The 16,745-nt window shown below is 42.9% G+C and overlaps 1 protein-coding gene across 1 annotated transcript in view; it reads right to left on the bottom strand.

Annotated features, from left to right (window-relative positions):
• PRPF19 (pre-mRNA processing factor 19) overlaps positions 1-16,745 on the bottom strand; it is a 220,285-nt gene that overhangs the window by 163,432 nt on the left and 40,108 nt on the right. Inside the window, exons 4-6 of the mRNA XM_018571734.1 lie at positions 9,259-9,400; positions 1,078-1,151; positions 910-972 (exon numbers count right to left, since the gene is read on the bottom strand). Of these exons, the coding sequence (XP_018427236.1) occupies positions 910-972; positions 1,078-1,151; positions 9,259-9,400 (279 nt within the window). The remainder of the gene's footprint in view (positions 1-909; positions 973-1,077; positions 1,152-9,258; positions 9,401-16,745) is intronic.

Genomic DNA, 16,745 nt, shown 5'->3' with positions numbered 1-16,745 from the left:
AAAAGCACAAGCCCCTCCCTCTCCCACATAACATACACATATTCTGGTGTATGCCATGCACATGCGCTGCAGTACATTGTTAGAACGCATCGCAGTGCATGATTTGTTTTAGTTCTTTTTTTTCTTTTAAAAAAACATTAAATTAACTGTGGCAGCGCATGGCAAAGCTTTGTGACGCATTGCCGTGCGTTGTGATACCTTGTGTTGCAATTAAATATACGCCTGTATCATTTTATCACAACACAAACACCAACACAGAGTAAAAACTATTTTTAACATAAGTCGATTTTTTACAATTTTGCGTACCTTCATTTTTTTACCTTTTCACAAAAAGGAGCAATTTCAAATGTGCAAATATTTTTTATTTATTAACTCAATACAGTTTTATCTTTTAGATTGTCAGAAAATATTTATTTTTGTGCACGGATACTGATTTGTGTGTTTTATCAATTGAATTGTGTATTTTTATCGGTTTAATATTAATTTGAGAAACATTTGCGCAATTATCGCAGGGCCTACAAATTTAGTATCACCATCTTTTTATTCCGGGCCTGCGCTTTCAGAAAATATATGGTTTGGGGCAGTTAAAAATCAAATCAATGGGAAAAATTGCGAAAATGGCTTGGCCAGCTGAATTGAAAAATGTTCCGGAGGGCTTGGCAGGGAAAGGGTTAATAGCCATTTAGTTTATGTACTTCGTGACTTTTCTTTTTCTATACAGAAGACCTTTGCTGGTTTTAGCCAACTTATATTATTATCAGAGCTCTAGCAGATAAACAGATAATTCAAAAAGGGTCAAAATAGAAAAGTTATTTTAAATTCTATGTTAGAGACAGGAAATAGTCTATGTTACCTGTATGTATATCAGTTTAATTTTATAATGTAACTGTAGTGTACCATTCAACTTACCTTCTGTATAATTTCTGCTGACATTCCTACGAGTTCCCCAAGATCCATTGCTTCAACAGAACCCTGTCAAGAAGTATGAAATAATTTATTAATAAGAAGTAGAAAAAAAAAAATCATACAATCATACAAAAAAAAAATGCAATACAAATACAAGCTGAATGTACTTACAGCTGCCCCTGCTTGTGGTGCAGGATTGGCCTGAAGAACAGAAATACCAGCCTGAGGCTTGAGAGTAGCAAGAGCTGTCAAACAGAACGAACACCATCGTTAACGTAGTAAACTAATGTAACCTGAATTTGTTCACTTACTGTACATTATAACAAAATACATATCAGTAGGAATGCACCGATACCAATACTAGTATCGCTGCCGATACCGGTATTTGGGCGAGTACTTGCTTCAAAGACAATCAAGAAGCCGGGCAACAATTCATGATCCACCGCCCGACTTCCTAATAATCTGGGCACATGGCACCAGTGCTCAGTGGCGCGAGTGCGGAAAAAAAAATATCTGTACTCGATACTGAAAAACCAGTATCGGTGCATTCCTACATATGAGTGTTGAAAAAAATCTCAGGATTGGAACTTTCAACTAAAAAGTCAAGGGGGGTATAAATCTGGCAGTAAAGTAGAAAACATTGATTCATGATACAGAACAACACTGCACATAGCTTTACATGCTGGCTATAACACTCAGGGTGCCCATATCCTGGTATGCAATAATAAGCAGGCTGTTGACACTTCCATTTGTATGTGGTCATCTGCCCTCTAACACACACTTTTGTAGGCCAGTGTGACGACTACTAATGGGTAAATATCAACATGCGTGAGAAGGTTATACCACTTTTGGATTTGTGCCACCTGGGGCGCTGAAGAAGGCAAAAAAAAGTATGCCTTTGTAGATCTGGAGCCAGTTAAGTTATGGTACTTATAGGTGTACTTTAAAAGCTAAATACAAAACACATAAAAAGCTACAAATTTTGATAATTCATATTGTAATAATTGAATCACTTGTGTGGTTTTAAAAAGAACTGCTAGGTTTTGTTTAAGAAGTAAAAAGCATAATTGCATTAGGTACACTATATGCTGCCAAATTATAAATACTAGCAAAAGTGTAAAGAGCAATGAGCGTGGTAGTGGGCATCAGTGCAGTCGCAGAGTGCAGTGTAGTGTCAGAAAGCGGGGTAGTGGGCGTCAGTGAGGTGGCAGAAAGTGGGGTAGTGGGCATCAGTGCAGTCGCAGAGCAGGCTAGTGGGCATCAGTGCACTGGCAGAGAGCGAGCTAGTGGGCATTAGTGCAGTGGCAGAGAGCGGGCTAGAGGGCATCAGTGTGGTGAAAGATGTTACACTATCACCTGCTTGCCAGATCTTCAGTCTTCCACACTGGATCTGTCATAAGTCTCACCCATTCCACGTTTTTTAGCGATCCGTTTGTTATATTGTCTATATCCTGTCTAAGCAACGCTACTGGATATTGTCTATGTGGCTTGGCTGAAAAGTAAATGGAAAGTGGCAGCAGGCAGGAAAAGTGGCCGGACCCTGGCTGATTGGCTGAGCGAGGAAGCCAGCCAGGATAACGTATAGAGTGGACTATGTGGGGCTCTATTTGAATGACGTGTGTTGACCAACAAAAGCCTAAGTTGATCTATAAAAGGCTAACAGTACGTGAGAACTTAATTCTGGGTATAACGCAGGAAGCATGTCCATGTCTTCAGTTACCATGGGAGGCAGTTTGTGACATGTGGGACGAAATCATTTGAGGTTGGGAAGAGGAAAGTCAGTGCTACCTGTTCACATTGGAAGCCGTGGCTACGAAAAACAATCTTTTTGAAATTAAAAAAAATGGATTTGTTTCTCTCTGTAGGTAAACTTTTCATTACAAATGCTAAACCACTATTTAACTCTGCCTATCTAATCTGTTAAACATGCAATCTGTATTGATACACAGCTTCCATGAAAGAGGGAAAATAAGACTCTATTTTACTTCCAGTGTTTCTATGTTACAACTACAGCAGAAGGATCATCCAATTTTAGTGTCTTTATTATCGGTTGAATGAAGTTCACCATAGTGTCCAACTGGTGCATTTAGGAAGCATCACTCAAGGAATAGGGCATTGACTACAGAATCATGCAACCAAGACTGCAGACAAATCTGAAGATACCACATGTTCAGTATTGGAGTCAAAATGAGAAATAGGGGGAAGGAGCACTTCCTGTGACCAACACCAGATTGGTCTAACAACTTGGAAATCTAAGACCTAGACCTCTACATGATCTGAGATAGCAACTGCAGCACATGAACACCAGCCCAAGGCACATCCTAAAAGTTCCTAAGAGGGTTCCAAGATGGACATCAAGGTGTGCAGCTCACAGAAAATTGGCTCAGGTGCTGTTGAATCTATGCTCACAAACTGCACAGGGAAAAACAAGCAGGGTTATTCACAAAAAGGTGAAGAGTTTGGAGAAGTGAAAAATCTAAGCAAAATAGCCGATTTGGAACAATTCTCCACATCAGCTTTGTTGTCTGAGATAGTTTACTTCTCCTGCCTTCTCCAAACTCTTCACCCTTTTGTAAAATAACTCTGAAGATGTGCTGTGAGGATTCACCAGCAAATGCATAGCACCAATCCTTTTTCGTGTCAGATAGGATTATCAGGGAAATGGAAAAGTCAGGCAGTGGGAGGTAAGGCCCTTTTAAAGAAATAATGCCACCTTTGAGTGCCAAGAGAGCACTACATCCGATCCTAGGTCAATCACATGGACATAGGCCTTAAAGCAGGAAGGAAACACTATGCCATCAGCTTGTTAACTAATTGAAGCACCAGGACATCACAGCTAATCAGCTTGCTTGCAAAGATGAGCAAATTATATAAAGTTTGAACAGTAAACAATTTAGCACTTTCCTCTTTGCTGTTAAATTGTCACATCTATAAGTCAAGTAAACTTAGATTATATGTCCACTGATCAAGACAATTCTGGTTCAGGTTACTCCTAAAAAAAAAAAAGAGCAAAGATCGCTCCGAAACATGTCAAGTTTGTTTTAATTTTTATTTAAGTTCAGAGTTCTGAATCTGTGCCATGTCTGGTGAATCAATTTCATATTCCTCCAGCCCTGCGAGCATTTGCACAAACCGTTATTGGCTTCTTACTATATACACAGCCACTTGCTCAGGTCAGCTTTCCTTAGGAGTTTAGTTACTCTGCATTCAGTCACATTTAGAGGCCGTGTATCTTTTTCAACAAGCTAACCACCCATAGAATATTATATGGACAATTGAATTGTACAGCGGTAGATTGCTTCACATTCTTCAGCTCCAGATAATTTATCTTTCAAGCCCTTCTGAGCAGTATCATTTGATCTCTGTATTGTGTTTTAATTTTTTCCGAGATGCCCCTGCCTTTTTTTTATTTTTGTGTATACCACACAAGACAGTGGTCTGGGTTCTTCTAGAACAATGGACACAGCTCTGTAAATATTGACAATTGGGATGTCCCAAAGCAGTGCTTATAAAGGAATGGCCATCAGCAAAAAAAATAAACTGTAGAGGACGGCAAGGCTGGATCTTTTAAGACTGATATATTTCACCACGGTTTGGGTTGTGGCGCCTTTAGGGGCCACCAAAGGGTTAATCTTCCTGCAACAGGAAGCAGTTTAAAAAAGGTCAGCAACTCCAGAGAGGAGTGCTGGAGTTTGTGTGGCGAAAGAGGTCAGCTGAGGCTAATGTGAGACCTGCAGTGGTGCTAAGATTTAGAACTCATAATCCTGGGAAGAAATGTTGCCAGGTTTGGGACTCTGTATGACAAGACTGAGACACACTGTTTCGCCATCTGTGCCGAAGATACAGGATTCACTTAATGAATTTTGCTGAAGTTAAGCTTACATTTGTGTTTTCCATTTTTAACTGCCCGGAAGAGAAAAATAAACTTTTATTTGATGGGGAAAAACCCTTGTGCGAGCGCTCTGTGAACTCTCCCACCTTTACAAAACGTAAAGCTCTTACTCAAGGCAAAAACATTCAAATATCCGCAACCCCAACATATATAGAAATAAATGGAGGAAGGAGGAGAGAGAAAAGAGAAGAAAGAAGAAGGTAAAGATACCCAGGTAGCCATCTTGCAAAGCAACGGCTGATGGCAAAAAGCCCATAAGGCAGTGCCCTTGTGGAATTAACTGGAACCGGACACTGAGGTTCCCGTGTCTGGAAAAATAGGCCTTAAGTAGTGTTTTGTAAACAGTCTGAACTGAAATGCAATTTTCTGGCGATGAACAGGGTTAGTACAAAAGGGACGGAAGCACAGTATCCTCATTCAGAGGAAATTACCAAAGTCCTTCCTTCATACCGAAGGTAAACAATAGGGATGCACTAATACCGGTTTCTCTGTATTGAGTACCGATATTTATCTTTCATTATTTGCCGATATGCGTACTTCCGGGAGCATAGAGTCGGCTTCCAAACCAATCAGGAAGCAGGCTCCACGCTGGTTGGCCAGGAAGCCAGCTTCCCAGGCAATAAGCATGGAGCCGGCTAAACAGCATGGAGCCGGCTTTCCAAACAATCAGGAAGCCGGACAGCAAGTCATTACCTGTCGCCGGCTTCCTGATTGGCCCGGGAAACCAGCTTCATGCTCTCTCGTGGCACTGCCGGTCAGAGGAAATCTCCCTCTGACCGGAAGCTCCAGTATCGGGGGTAAGTATCAGAACATTTGGGTGAGTACTTGCCTAAATACTCGTTATCGGGAGCAATACCGATACTAGTATCGGTAATGGTGCATCCCTAGTAAAGAACAACCTTATTCTGATTAAAAAACGAAAGGTGGCTTGCAGAACAAAATCACAATTCCGAGACTCTCCTGGCTGAAGCAACAGTCACCAATAGGTAGCCTGTAAGATGTTCTACCCAACGTTCTTACAAGTAGGCCCTTAAAAACCAAAAGAATCAGATGAGGTTACACAGAGTTGAAGTAGACCTGAACACATGGGTAATGTGCATCAGTCTCTAACTGAAAATGCAGATGAGTGGTGCCAGAGTCCTTGGAAACAAGACAGCCATGGACAAAATTTGCCCCTTTATGGTACTTAGGGCTAAACAATGGTCTACATCCCATTGAAGGAAGACTAAAATCCTGGATACAGTGAAGGAAGGTGGGTGGGTTTCCAAAAGACGAGGAAAAAAAAAAGACGACTACCAAGTTCGACAGTAAAACCGATAGAGGTGGTTTTACACGCATGGGGCATGGTCGGGATGACAGCTTCTGACAGACACCTATCCTTTAGTATCTGACTCTCAATAGGCTGTTAACGCCAGCAATTGAAAAGCAGGCTCAAGGATGGGTCCTTGTGAATGAAGCTCTGGATCATCTGGCAGGCACCAAGAGGCAGATGAACTAGGTCAGAGTACCGATGAGGTCAGTGTGGAGTCACAAGAATGACAAATATCTTCAAAGTTGAAGCTTTAGCGATGTAGACATTAGGGCTGCAACAACTAATCGACATAATCGATTGAAAAAGTTGTCAACTTTTTCAATAATCGATTAATCGGCTTCCGATCAGTTGGCCACACACGCTGCGTGCCGCACCTCCTCCCCAACTCAAGCTCACCGCTGCCAGACCCGCCAGCCCGCATCCACGTTCTACACGCCGCATCTCCTTCCCGCCTCACACTCCACGATCGGCACAGGGACGCAGGGAGATGTAGTAAGGAGGAGCAGGTGTGGGGTGATGACAGCCGCCGATAGACAGGCCCAATCTCAGAAGCAAGTTGCTGGAAGACTGCTCAGGTAAGCCTGCACACTCCCACACATGGTGCTCTATCATGTATTGCTGGGATTTGTATTCCTCTATAGCTGATGGTACGTTGTGCTGTATATTACGTAGAGCATTGTACCATCAGCTATAGAGGAATACAAATCCCAGCAATACATTGTACACTGCATGTATAATGTATTGCTGAGATTTGTTGTACTCCTTTATAGTTGGTGATATTCTGCACTGCGCTGTATATAGGAGTACAAATCCCAGCAATAATACATTATACAGCGCCATGCGGAATTCCACCAGCTATAGAGGAGCACAACAAATCCCAGCAATAATACATTATACAGTGGTGCAATGCCGAATACCACTAGCTATAGAGACTACAAAACCCAGCAATAGTACATTATACATCGCAATGCAGAATACCGCCAGCTATAATGTTCTATTGCTGGGATTTATTGTGCTCCTCTATAGCTGGTGATATTCTGCATTGCGCTGTATATTGTACTATTGCTGGGATTTGTAGTCCTCTATAGCCAGTGCCATTCTGCATTGATTGCTGTATAATTTTACACTTTCCATTTCACTATATTGCACACCACACTTTTTTTTTCTTTTTTTTTTTTTATTCCACCGCTCCAAGCTTACTCCAGTGATGGAGTGCAATCTCAATACAAACTAGTAGTCCCATCAGTGGAGCCATTTTTTTAATTGTTTATCCGATTAACCGATTAATCGAACTTAATAATCGGCTAACTAATCGATTTTGAAAATAATCGTTAGCTGCAGCTCTAGTAGACATAAATAACTGTTGTGCCCCCATAGGAATCCTTAGTCCTGGTTTCAAACCTTCCGGTTTAGACAAGACCCTATCAAGTCCACAAGCAGCATCCTCTCAACAGACACAAGGTCAGTGGAAAAACTTGTGCTGGATGAATCGCTCTTTAATCTAGGCTCCGATTACTCTGGTAGCTGGCCTGCCAGTTCTCCACCTTTTGAGGCTAAACCATAGAAAGAGCCAAAACATGGATTTTCCAGTAAATACAGAACAATTCCAGTATCACAATCCACATTGATGCATGTCACCGTTGTGGCATTGTCTGCACCCCTACAGGGTGCTTTTTTCAGGAGACTTATCCAACGCAGGAGAGACAATTAGACAATTAGCAAGAGGACTCAAGAGGACTCAACATAACTCCCCACAGCTGGATCTTCCAGTGAAGTGGGGAAAAGGATCTTTGTGCACTGGTGCGCAGTCATGTTGGAACAGGAAGGGGCCATCCCCAAACTGTTCCCACAAAGTTGGGAGCATGACATTGTACAAAATGTCTTGGCATGTTGATGCCTTAAGAGTTCCCTTTACTGGAAGAGAAGAGGAACCTAATGGAATGTCGAAGTCACTCATTACAATAAAGTTGATTTGAAGACTAGCTTAGAAGCAGAGAGTGGCCTCACATTCTTCACAAGGAGTGCCTTAATCTTAATGCTTCCTTTATCATTTTTTGGGTTAATCCACTACAGCACTTTTAGCATTTTTCATCTTGCTCCCTGCACATACTCAGCACATTAGAGCTCCCCAAAAACCCAAACTTGAGCATGAAAATAATATAAAAAAATTGAAGACAGGTGCATCCAGGGATTGATTTTAACTTCGAAATGCACCAAAACGCATGTAAACATGATTTGAGGTCTGTCAGCAGAAAGCATTGATAACTTAAAAAAAACATTTAGATGAGTTTCTAGGTGCACAGAATATATGGGGATATGGGAGACGTTAGCGACATCTATAGACACCAGATATACAGGTTGAAATCAAAAAGGACCTACACTGAGTGGCCTGAGTGGCCAGAATTGTGGCCGTCAGCGACTAGTCAATGTTAGGGCAGAACGGAGAGTGGCAAGACTGGTACAAGACAACAGAAGGGCAACAGTGCAGTGTCAGATTCCTCGCATCACCTTTCAACATCTCGTGGAGTCACGAGGCGGCCCAACGAAGTACTGATCATAATAATCTGGCCACTCAGTGTGTGTAATATTATATATATACACACATACACTGTTTCCCCAAAAATAAGACCTACCCCGAAAATAAGACCTAGTTGTGCCCATTCTCAGGGCCAGTGGTGGCATATGGGGGAATTTGAAGAACCGCGGGAGAGAATCAGCGGTGCCAACGAAGCCAGCGCTAGAGGAAGAAAGGCGCAAATGGAGGGACCAGAGCCGCATAAGCCGATACCTCCTCTACAGCACCGGCTCCTGTCACAGGCGGAGTGATACCAAATGCACTAGCATCTGTAAGGAATCGATAGTGAAAGCGCGCTTCGCCCATTCTGGTTACCAAATTGCTCTTGGAAAGGTACGGCAACCCTGATTGCCCTGATCACCCTATTCTTAACTTTGCCATTTTTAATTATTAACTTTGGATTGTTGGACATTAAAAAAAAAAAAATTAGACCTACCCCGAAAATAAGACCTAGTGTGTTTTTTTGAGCTCAAAAAAATATAAGACTGTCTTATTTTCGGGGAAACACGGTATATAAATACTTACACACACACACGATAGAAACAATAATAGTCATAATTATTATTTATTTACCTTCACGGGCAGCGGTTACCTCTTTGGTAAGACGTGCTATGACACGACAAGCAGCATCATGCTGGTATAGGGCATGAGAAAGTTCTTGACGAGTGGTCTGGAGCTGTTGTCTCAAAGTGAAGCTGTGGAGCATTACTGCATCCTAAAACACAGTTATAAAATAACAGAATTTCAAGAAAAAGACATTAGACAGGTTACATAGGTTATAAATACAAAAATGCCAAGAGCGTGCGTTTTGTTGCCATTCATTTGAATGACACCCCAAACGCACATCCCGCCCACAATGCGATTACTGCACCACAAGGCACAGCACTACAATACAAATTAATAGCAAAGTAACACACCTCCCTCACAGTAATTGCGGGACGGGGTGAACAGGCCCTTACAGATCTCCACAATGCTGCAGTACTTGTTGTAAGGTTATATGCATGTGCAGGACTTGAAAAATCCACTCGTCCGCGACGAGAGGACGGTGGAGCCCGACGAGCAGCTTTACATTCAAGCGATCGGGCGTCTCTAGAGACGCTCGATCGCTTGTATTAGCAGCTGTCACTGCCGTTGCCGGTCCCGAGACCCCTGTGCCCGATGCGGCCGGGACCGGCACGGCTCTGTGACAGGAGATCAAAGGGAGTTCAGTATACGGACTCCCTTTGATCTCCTCTCAGTCCCTGAATGCAGGAAGTGATGTATATTACATCACTTCCGGCATTGTGTCACTCTCCAGCTACAGAAGCTGATGAAGCAGATCTCTGCTTCATCAGCCTCTCTGGGGGCCCCTAGGTGACATTAGGGGTCTTGGAGACCCCTGATGTCTCCATTAAGAGGACCTGTCATGTAAACTGGCTATCACATAGGGGCTTCTTGGCCCCCCATGTAATAGCAATAAAGTTGTGTGTAAAAAAAAAAAAAAGGAATACAAAAATTAAAGAATCATAAAAAAAAAATAAAGCATAAAAAAATTAAAACATTTTTTTTAAAGTTCCCGCCCCCCACATACACACGCAGATATGCGCTGGATGCGCCTTCGTGCAAAAGCGACGATTGCGCCTATTGTGCCGCACATGTTACATATCGCCACAAACGGAGTGTGAGCAATAATTTTAGAGCCAATAATCAGATAACACTAAACTGATGAGCAGTAAAAGCGTTTTAATGGTCGCCTATGGGTGTTTTTTGCGATTTTGCGGGCGCACGCAATTTTAAGGCTTGACATGTTTGGTGACTATTTACCCGACGTGACCCCGACTTTTATGTTTTACTAAAAATATGGGTAAGAATAAATGTTTTATAACAATGTAGGGAAACTTTGGGGGGGGTTTTTTACATTTATGGTACTTTTTTCATTATATAGTTAAAAAAATAACCCCCTGCCCCCCCGTGATGATTATATACCTCCAAAAGAAAGCTCTATCTGTCCGCAAAAATTTTTTAACATAAATTGCAAGGCTATAGTCCGGTCATGTTGACTGGTGAAATAGAGGAATACAACAAATCGCAGCAATAGTACATTATGCAATAATGTACTATTGCTGGGATTTGTAGTCCTCTGTAGCTGCTGGCATTCTGCATAATGTATTATTGCTGGGATCTGATGTATTCCTCTATAGCTTGTGTTATTGGAGAGGACAGGTATGATGGTGGAATGGGGTGCAGGAATGGAGAGGCCGGGCTTGATGGTGGAATGGGGTGCAGAGGACGGGTATGATGATGGAATGGAGCGCAGGGAAGGAGAGGATGGAAATGGTGGAATCATGCGCGGCTCGTGTGTGGAGCCGCGAACAGGCAATTTAATAGATAGCCGACTAATCAACGATGGAAAACGCTGACAACGTTTTCCAGCGTCGATTTTAATGGACTAAATCGAATAGTTGTTGCAGCTCTACTTCCTTCCTTAGTGGGCTTGGAGAACCCAGCCTTGTGACGGAACTGCATGCCCTGCTTTAGTTTGGAACCAGAGGCCTGTGAAGAACGAAAGAAACTTTTCATATGGGAGGTACCAGTGAGTCTTAGACTTATGCGGCAAGAAAGTACTCTTCCCAACTATGACTTGATGTAAGAATTTGCCAAAAAGGCATCCTCCAGTGAAGGTCATGCCTTCTAAGCATTCATCAGGGGTGTGGAATTCCTATCGCCCAATGCCCGGAACATGCAGCTCTGGGCACATAGTTGTTTTTTTTCTACATTTAGCCCTGCTTCGGGCAGGTAGCAGGGCTGAATGTAGAGGGGGAGCCATTTTGTACAAGTGATCTCGAGTGGCTGTACAACTGTCCAAGATCACTTGTAAGCAGACGGTTCCCACTCCCCCTCCCGTCTTTCTCTCTCTCCGGCTGCTGCCTCTCCGCCTGTGCCCTCAGTCGCTGCCCGCTAGCTCCATCCCTGCTGTGGTCTTTGGGGCCGCCGCTCTTCTGGGGGACACGGGACCATGGCAAATTAGATCAGGATGGAGAGCAGGGAGCAGAGAACGTCAGTTCTCTGCTCCATGAGAGAACTGACACAGGAATGCTGCACTCACAGCCTTCCTGTCACAGGAGAAGGAGCACAAAAAAGTTGATTGAAAAACAAATTGTCAAAAGATAATAAAAATTTTAAACTATAAATACATAAAAATGTAAAAAATAAAAAAGGTGAAAATACAAAATAAAATTAAATAAAAAAATGTTCAAAGTAAAAACAAAGTAAATAAAAATGAAAAGCAACCCCGCTGCCCCCTCCACCTGCATGTGAATAAACACATGCATAGGGCATTGTGTGTGTGTGTGTGTGTGTGTGTGAACGGAGTGGGCAATCTGTGACCATGCGGCAATCGTGCATGAAACTGTGCAGATGGCCGGGCGGTCATGGAATCGCACACCACCGCCGATCGCGCCGACGGTGCCATTTTTCTCTAATAATGGGTTCCCGCTGCAATACCGCCCGTGCAATCACGCAAAATCGTGGTTGAAAACACCACACGGTGTGTGTCGCCAAAAAAAGGTACATGTACCTTTTTTCAGCAATTGCCACGCAGACGTAACCCTATTGAAATCATTGTGGCCGCGTGGCAACCGCTGTATGCATCCGCACATGATCGCCCAAGTCTGCACCAACCTAAAGGGTAAAATCACTTTCCCAAGTAATTTGGGAAAATGTAATTACCTGCACAAATCTGGAACCCCTCTCCCTCCCGCTATACTTACTTTTCGGAGAACGGTACGTGTGCACTATCTGTACCATGTATTCTCAATTTCGCTTGCAAATTGCAGGTACGCGTTCGTCAGCACGGTCACCTGACGGCGCTAAAAATGGTTTTGGTTAAAATTATTTTATTTGTATAAGACAAGTAGATTGTCATGAGGGACAAGTAGATTGGGCATCTGCTTTAGTCCTTGGACAAGTAGTTTAAAAAAACAAAAACAAATGCAAAGGAGCTTCGCTGACCAATTTTTGAGCCAAAGGATCCACTGCATGTTTACCAAAAAAAAAACCTCATCTAAGCCATCTGGTGGAAAGTATCCTTCAGGCCATCCATGCGATAGTACATGGCCACTGGAAAAAGCTCTAGATGTTTAAGCACTGTTGTCCCTGATCCTTTATATCAAAATTACATGGTCTGACATACCACCATAGAGGCGACCACAGGTTTCATAATCGCTTGTCCGTGTAAACTGACACATCCACTGCAGGAACTAGAAGGGTCTTGTTCAAGCAAAGGACAACAGGGTCCAAGGAGATCAGCCATTTCCCATATAAAATCTGCCATGATAGCGATGAACTGAATGTTAAGACAGAGGAGAGCGGCGTAGAGGGGGGAAGGACCCCAATTGCTAGTAGGGAAGGGAATAGAAAGCACAGCACAGGACTACCAGAAGTAATGTCCCCAGAAGGTGTAGAACCTACGCCAGAACCATGACCAGGTTTGGGTGGTCCCAGCCTATAATCCACCATACATAGCCATTAAAAACTCATGGCCAGAGGTGAGAGCATGCCCTGTGTCTACACACTGTAGGCATTCAGAATGTGGCCGGCTGCCTTGAGTGGACGTGTCTTCCACACATTATTTTACGAGGCAAATGGGGATCCGAGGAGATCACCCTTTGCAACATTTATGCTCCCAAAGCCAACCGAATTCCCCTTCCGAGTAGTATTCATTCCCTTGGCTCCTCATTACCTCATTGTTGGGGAAAATTTCAATCTTTCCCTTCACACACTACTGGAAAGACTTGATCTTGGCAAAAGAACTCTGACAAACTCCCCAACTACAATTCCCACCTAGCCCTTCAATTCCATGAGCTGCTCAAACTCCACTCCCTATTTGACATTGAAAGGACTTCACACCCCTCTGAGAGGCAATTCACATTTTACTCACCTGTACATAAAATGCATCCATTCACTTCCTTACAACACGCCGAGTTTAAGTAATGTACTGTTCTCTGGAATATGCTACATTACATGGTCATACTATGCACCAATTGCCATTGCTGTCCTGTTATTCCCTACTCCCCCTAAATACTGAAACTGGAGGATGAATGAGTGGCTCTTTAAAGATGAATTGGCCGAACGCAACCTATCACTACGTCCCTCTCTATCTGCTCTAGCGCCTTATTTGTTTGCGCTCACAACTGCGGCAACTTGATATGTCAGTGGGGAAATGTATGCTGTGTGTCAGCAGTTTTACAAAACAGGCAATAGGGCGCACACTCTTAGCTTACAAACTTAAGAATGGATATGGCTCTCTGATCCGTGGACTCCCTAAAAGATACGTCGGGTGTGGAACATTTTTATCCTCAAAAAATAGCATCTATATTACATGAATACTATACTCACCTATATAACCTTCGCGATCAGTCGTTTAATACCAATGACCCATCCCTTCCCACACGTATCCATGACTATCTCTCAAAGTGCCACGACTCTGATAATCCAGACTTTTCAATTACCTCATCTCGACTGAAGAACTCACCCAGGTGATCAAAAATCTTGCTAATGGCAAAGCCCCTGGCCTGCCTATCTGTATTACAAAACATTTAAGGACTCTCTCACGCCACACCTATGACATATTTATAACTGTTTCCTACAGCCCTCGCCAATACCATCCACCATGCCTAAGCCCAACAAGGATGACACTATCTGTTCCAACTATCGACCCAGAGCCTTACTGAATGCTAATTTGAAAATATTTACTATGATTTTGACTTAACGCCCGGGAACTATTCTCCCCTCCTTAATCCATAATGAACAAGTTCATTATTTACGATCGACAGAGGACAACAGGCAAACTATTGACCTAACGACACCTAACTTCATGGTCAGAACCTTTCACCCACTAGCACGTGCTCAGAAATAGAACATCTTTGGATTCATCCTAATTCCTTACTCTGGCACACCACCTGACCCATTATGTTCCCTTCTCGTTTCAATTGCCCATACCAAAGACTTATGGTTTTACTCTAGATTAGAAGACGGTTCTTTTCTTTATCTCCATCTTCCATGTGTTCTTGCTTATATACTTCTTTCCTGGCACCCACACTCACTAATAGCATTGATAGACAATGGCAAACCAAATCCCTCTTTCGATTTAACGACAATCAATAAATTCTCACATTCTCTTCTCCCCTTTCCTGAATTCCGTTCCAAATTTAATGGGGAGAAGCACTCACTACAGCGGCTTCTCCCCATTCAGAAACTGGTTGATAGTAAATCTTTTACCATCAACCCTTTCTGAATGAATGAGGGTACTGAGTCACTCATAAAACGTCAATTTGCACCCTATAGAAGGAAAACCAAGACCTTGTATCACTGGTACCACACTGCAGAATTCCTACACTCGTACTTAACAATTCCAAATTCGTGAATTCTGGAAACAAGTTATTTCTTTGCTTTGAGACCTCTGGACACCCCGATGCTATTGGACCCCATCCATTGGTTGCTGGGCCTTCCCTTCCCAAATCTAGCTAAACACTATTAAATTATATAACCAGGACAAATGCATACATGACATCTTTAACATGGTAGATGCTGCAGTGCCGTCCGTCCGTTTTTTTACTACGGGCGGACGGCAAGAGGTTAATAGCACATTTATGTAATACCATGTCTAAATTTTTTTAAACTTGATCCTTCTGGTGTAGATAGGATTTTCCCAGATAACTCTCTCTCACTTCATCCTTTGTTTCGTCTTATCCCCAAGTTGGAGATTTTGGGTCGGATAAGGGGCACGGACTGTCTTCTCCAATGTCTTCTTTTTTTTTCTCTTGCTATCTTTGTCACCAGGTTTCTCCTTTTCTTTCTTATGCTCTACCTTGGCTTTTTCTCTTTGTGCTTCATACTTTGACTTCTTGTATTTTCCAAATTATTTATTTTACGTTTGTCCAGGACTTAATTCTCGCCATCATTTTACTTACTCTAATGTAATGTTCACGTACCTTACTACATTGCCATGTACGACTATTTCCATGATTTATATTTTTACCTCACTAGCTGGAAAATTGTGTATTCATAATAGCATGGTACTATGAGACCTAGATCTCTCTGCAGATCTTCTATCGACTAGCGTGGCTAAATGTTGTACTTGACCTTTGTTATCAAAATGTTCACTAAAAAGTTATAAAAAAAGTAACCCAGGCTTAAAAAACCCACAAGACTGTGCACTGTTGTAGCGGTGAAGCTTCTCCCTTCTGTGTGTGCACAAAGTCGCAGCAGGAACCATGTGTGTGGCCAGAAGAGAACATGGAGATGCATACTCAATACAGAACCCAGTCAATGTCCACCAAGGTTCTTTGGCCTGAAGCACACGTCACACGCTGTTCCCGTCCCGCTGCGCCCGCCGTGCCCACAGGACGCTGCATCGCCGAGCCCACAGGATGCATAAGCCACGCCCACCACACGCTGAAGCCGTGCACGCCGCTGCTCTCCTCCGTGAGCTCCCTTAATCGCCGCTGGCATGGCAGGCTCCCTCACTCGCCACTGGTAAGTCAGGACTACAAATGTAGCTGCCTAATTACAGTGAAAGAATGTGCAAAGGAAGAGAAACTATGTTGATTGACTTTATAATTGCCAAAGAGATGGGAAAAGCCAGAAATTGTCTCCAGGCTATTATACCACCAGAGTCTGTAAGGGATGCAAAACTGCAATTTTAGAAAATTCCACATTGAAGACTTTTACTCAAAAGTATTATTTTTTACCCTGATTGAATTTTAAATGGATAGCCTGAGAGTAAAAGTATACTCATGTTAGAAGTAGAGCTGCAACAATTATTAGATTAAATCGATTAAAATCGACGATGGTAAACGTTGTCAGCGTTTTCCATCGTCGATTCGTCGGCTAAGATGTAAGTTTCCCACGCCCGCCCGCCTGTTCGCAGCTCCATACACGAGTTACGCTATGCACGCTGCGGACGCCATGCCCACCGCGCACACGGCCCGCAGAGCACGCCGCCGCAGCGACTTACAAGGGTTCAGAAACAGGTAAGGGGGACCTGTTTTAATGTTTCCTGTTAAAAAAAAAAAAAAAAA

Source organism: Nanorana parkeri, unplaced genomic scaffold (genome assembly GCF_000935625.1).
Source record: "Nanorana parkeri isolate BGI_ZX_2015 unplaced genomic scaffold, ASM93562v1 scaffold1824, whole genome shotgun sequence".
NCBI classification, from domain to species: Eukaryota; Metazoa; Chordata; class Amphibia; order Anura; family Dicroglossidae; genus Nanorana; species Nanorana parkeri.
Note: the sequence above shows the minus strand (reverse complement) of the source record. Positions and strands in the feature narration are given on the sequence as shown.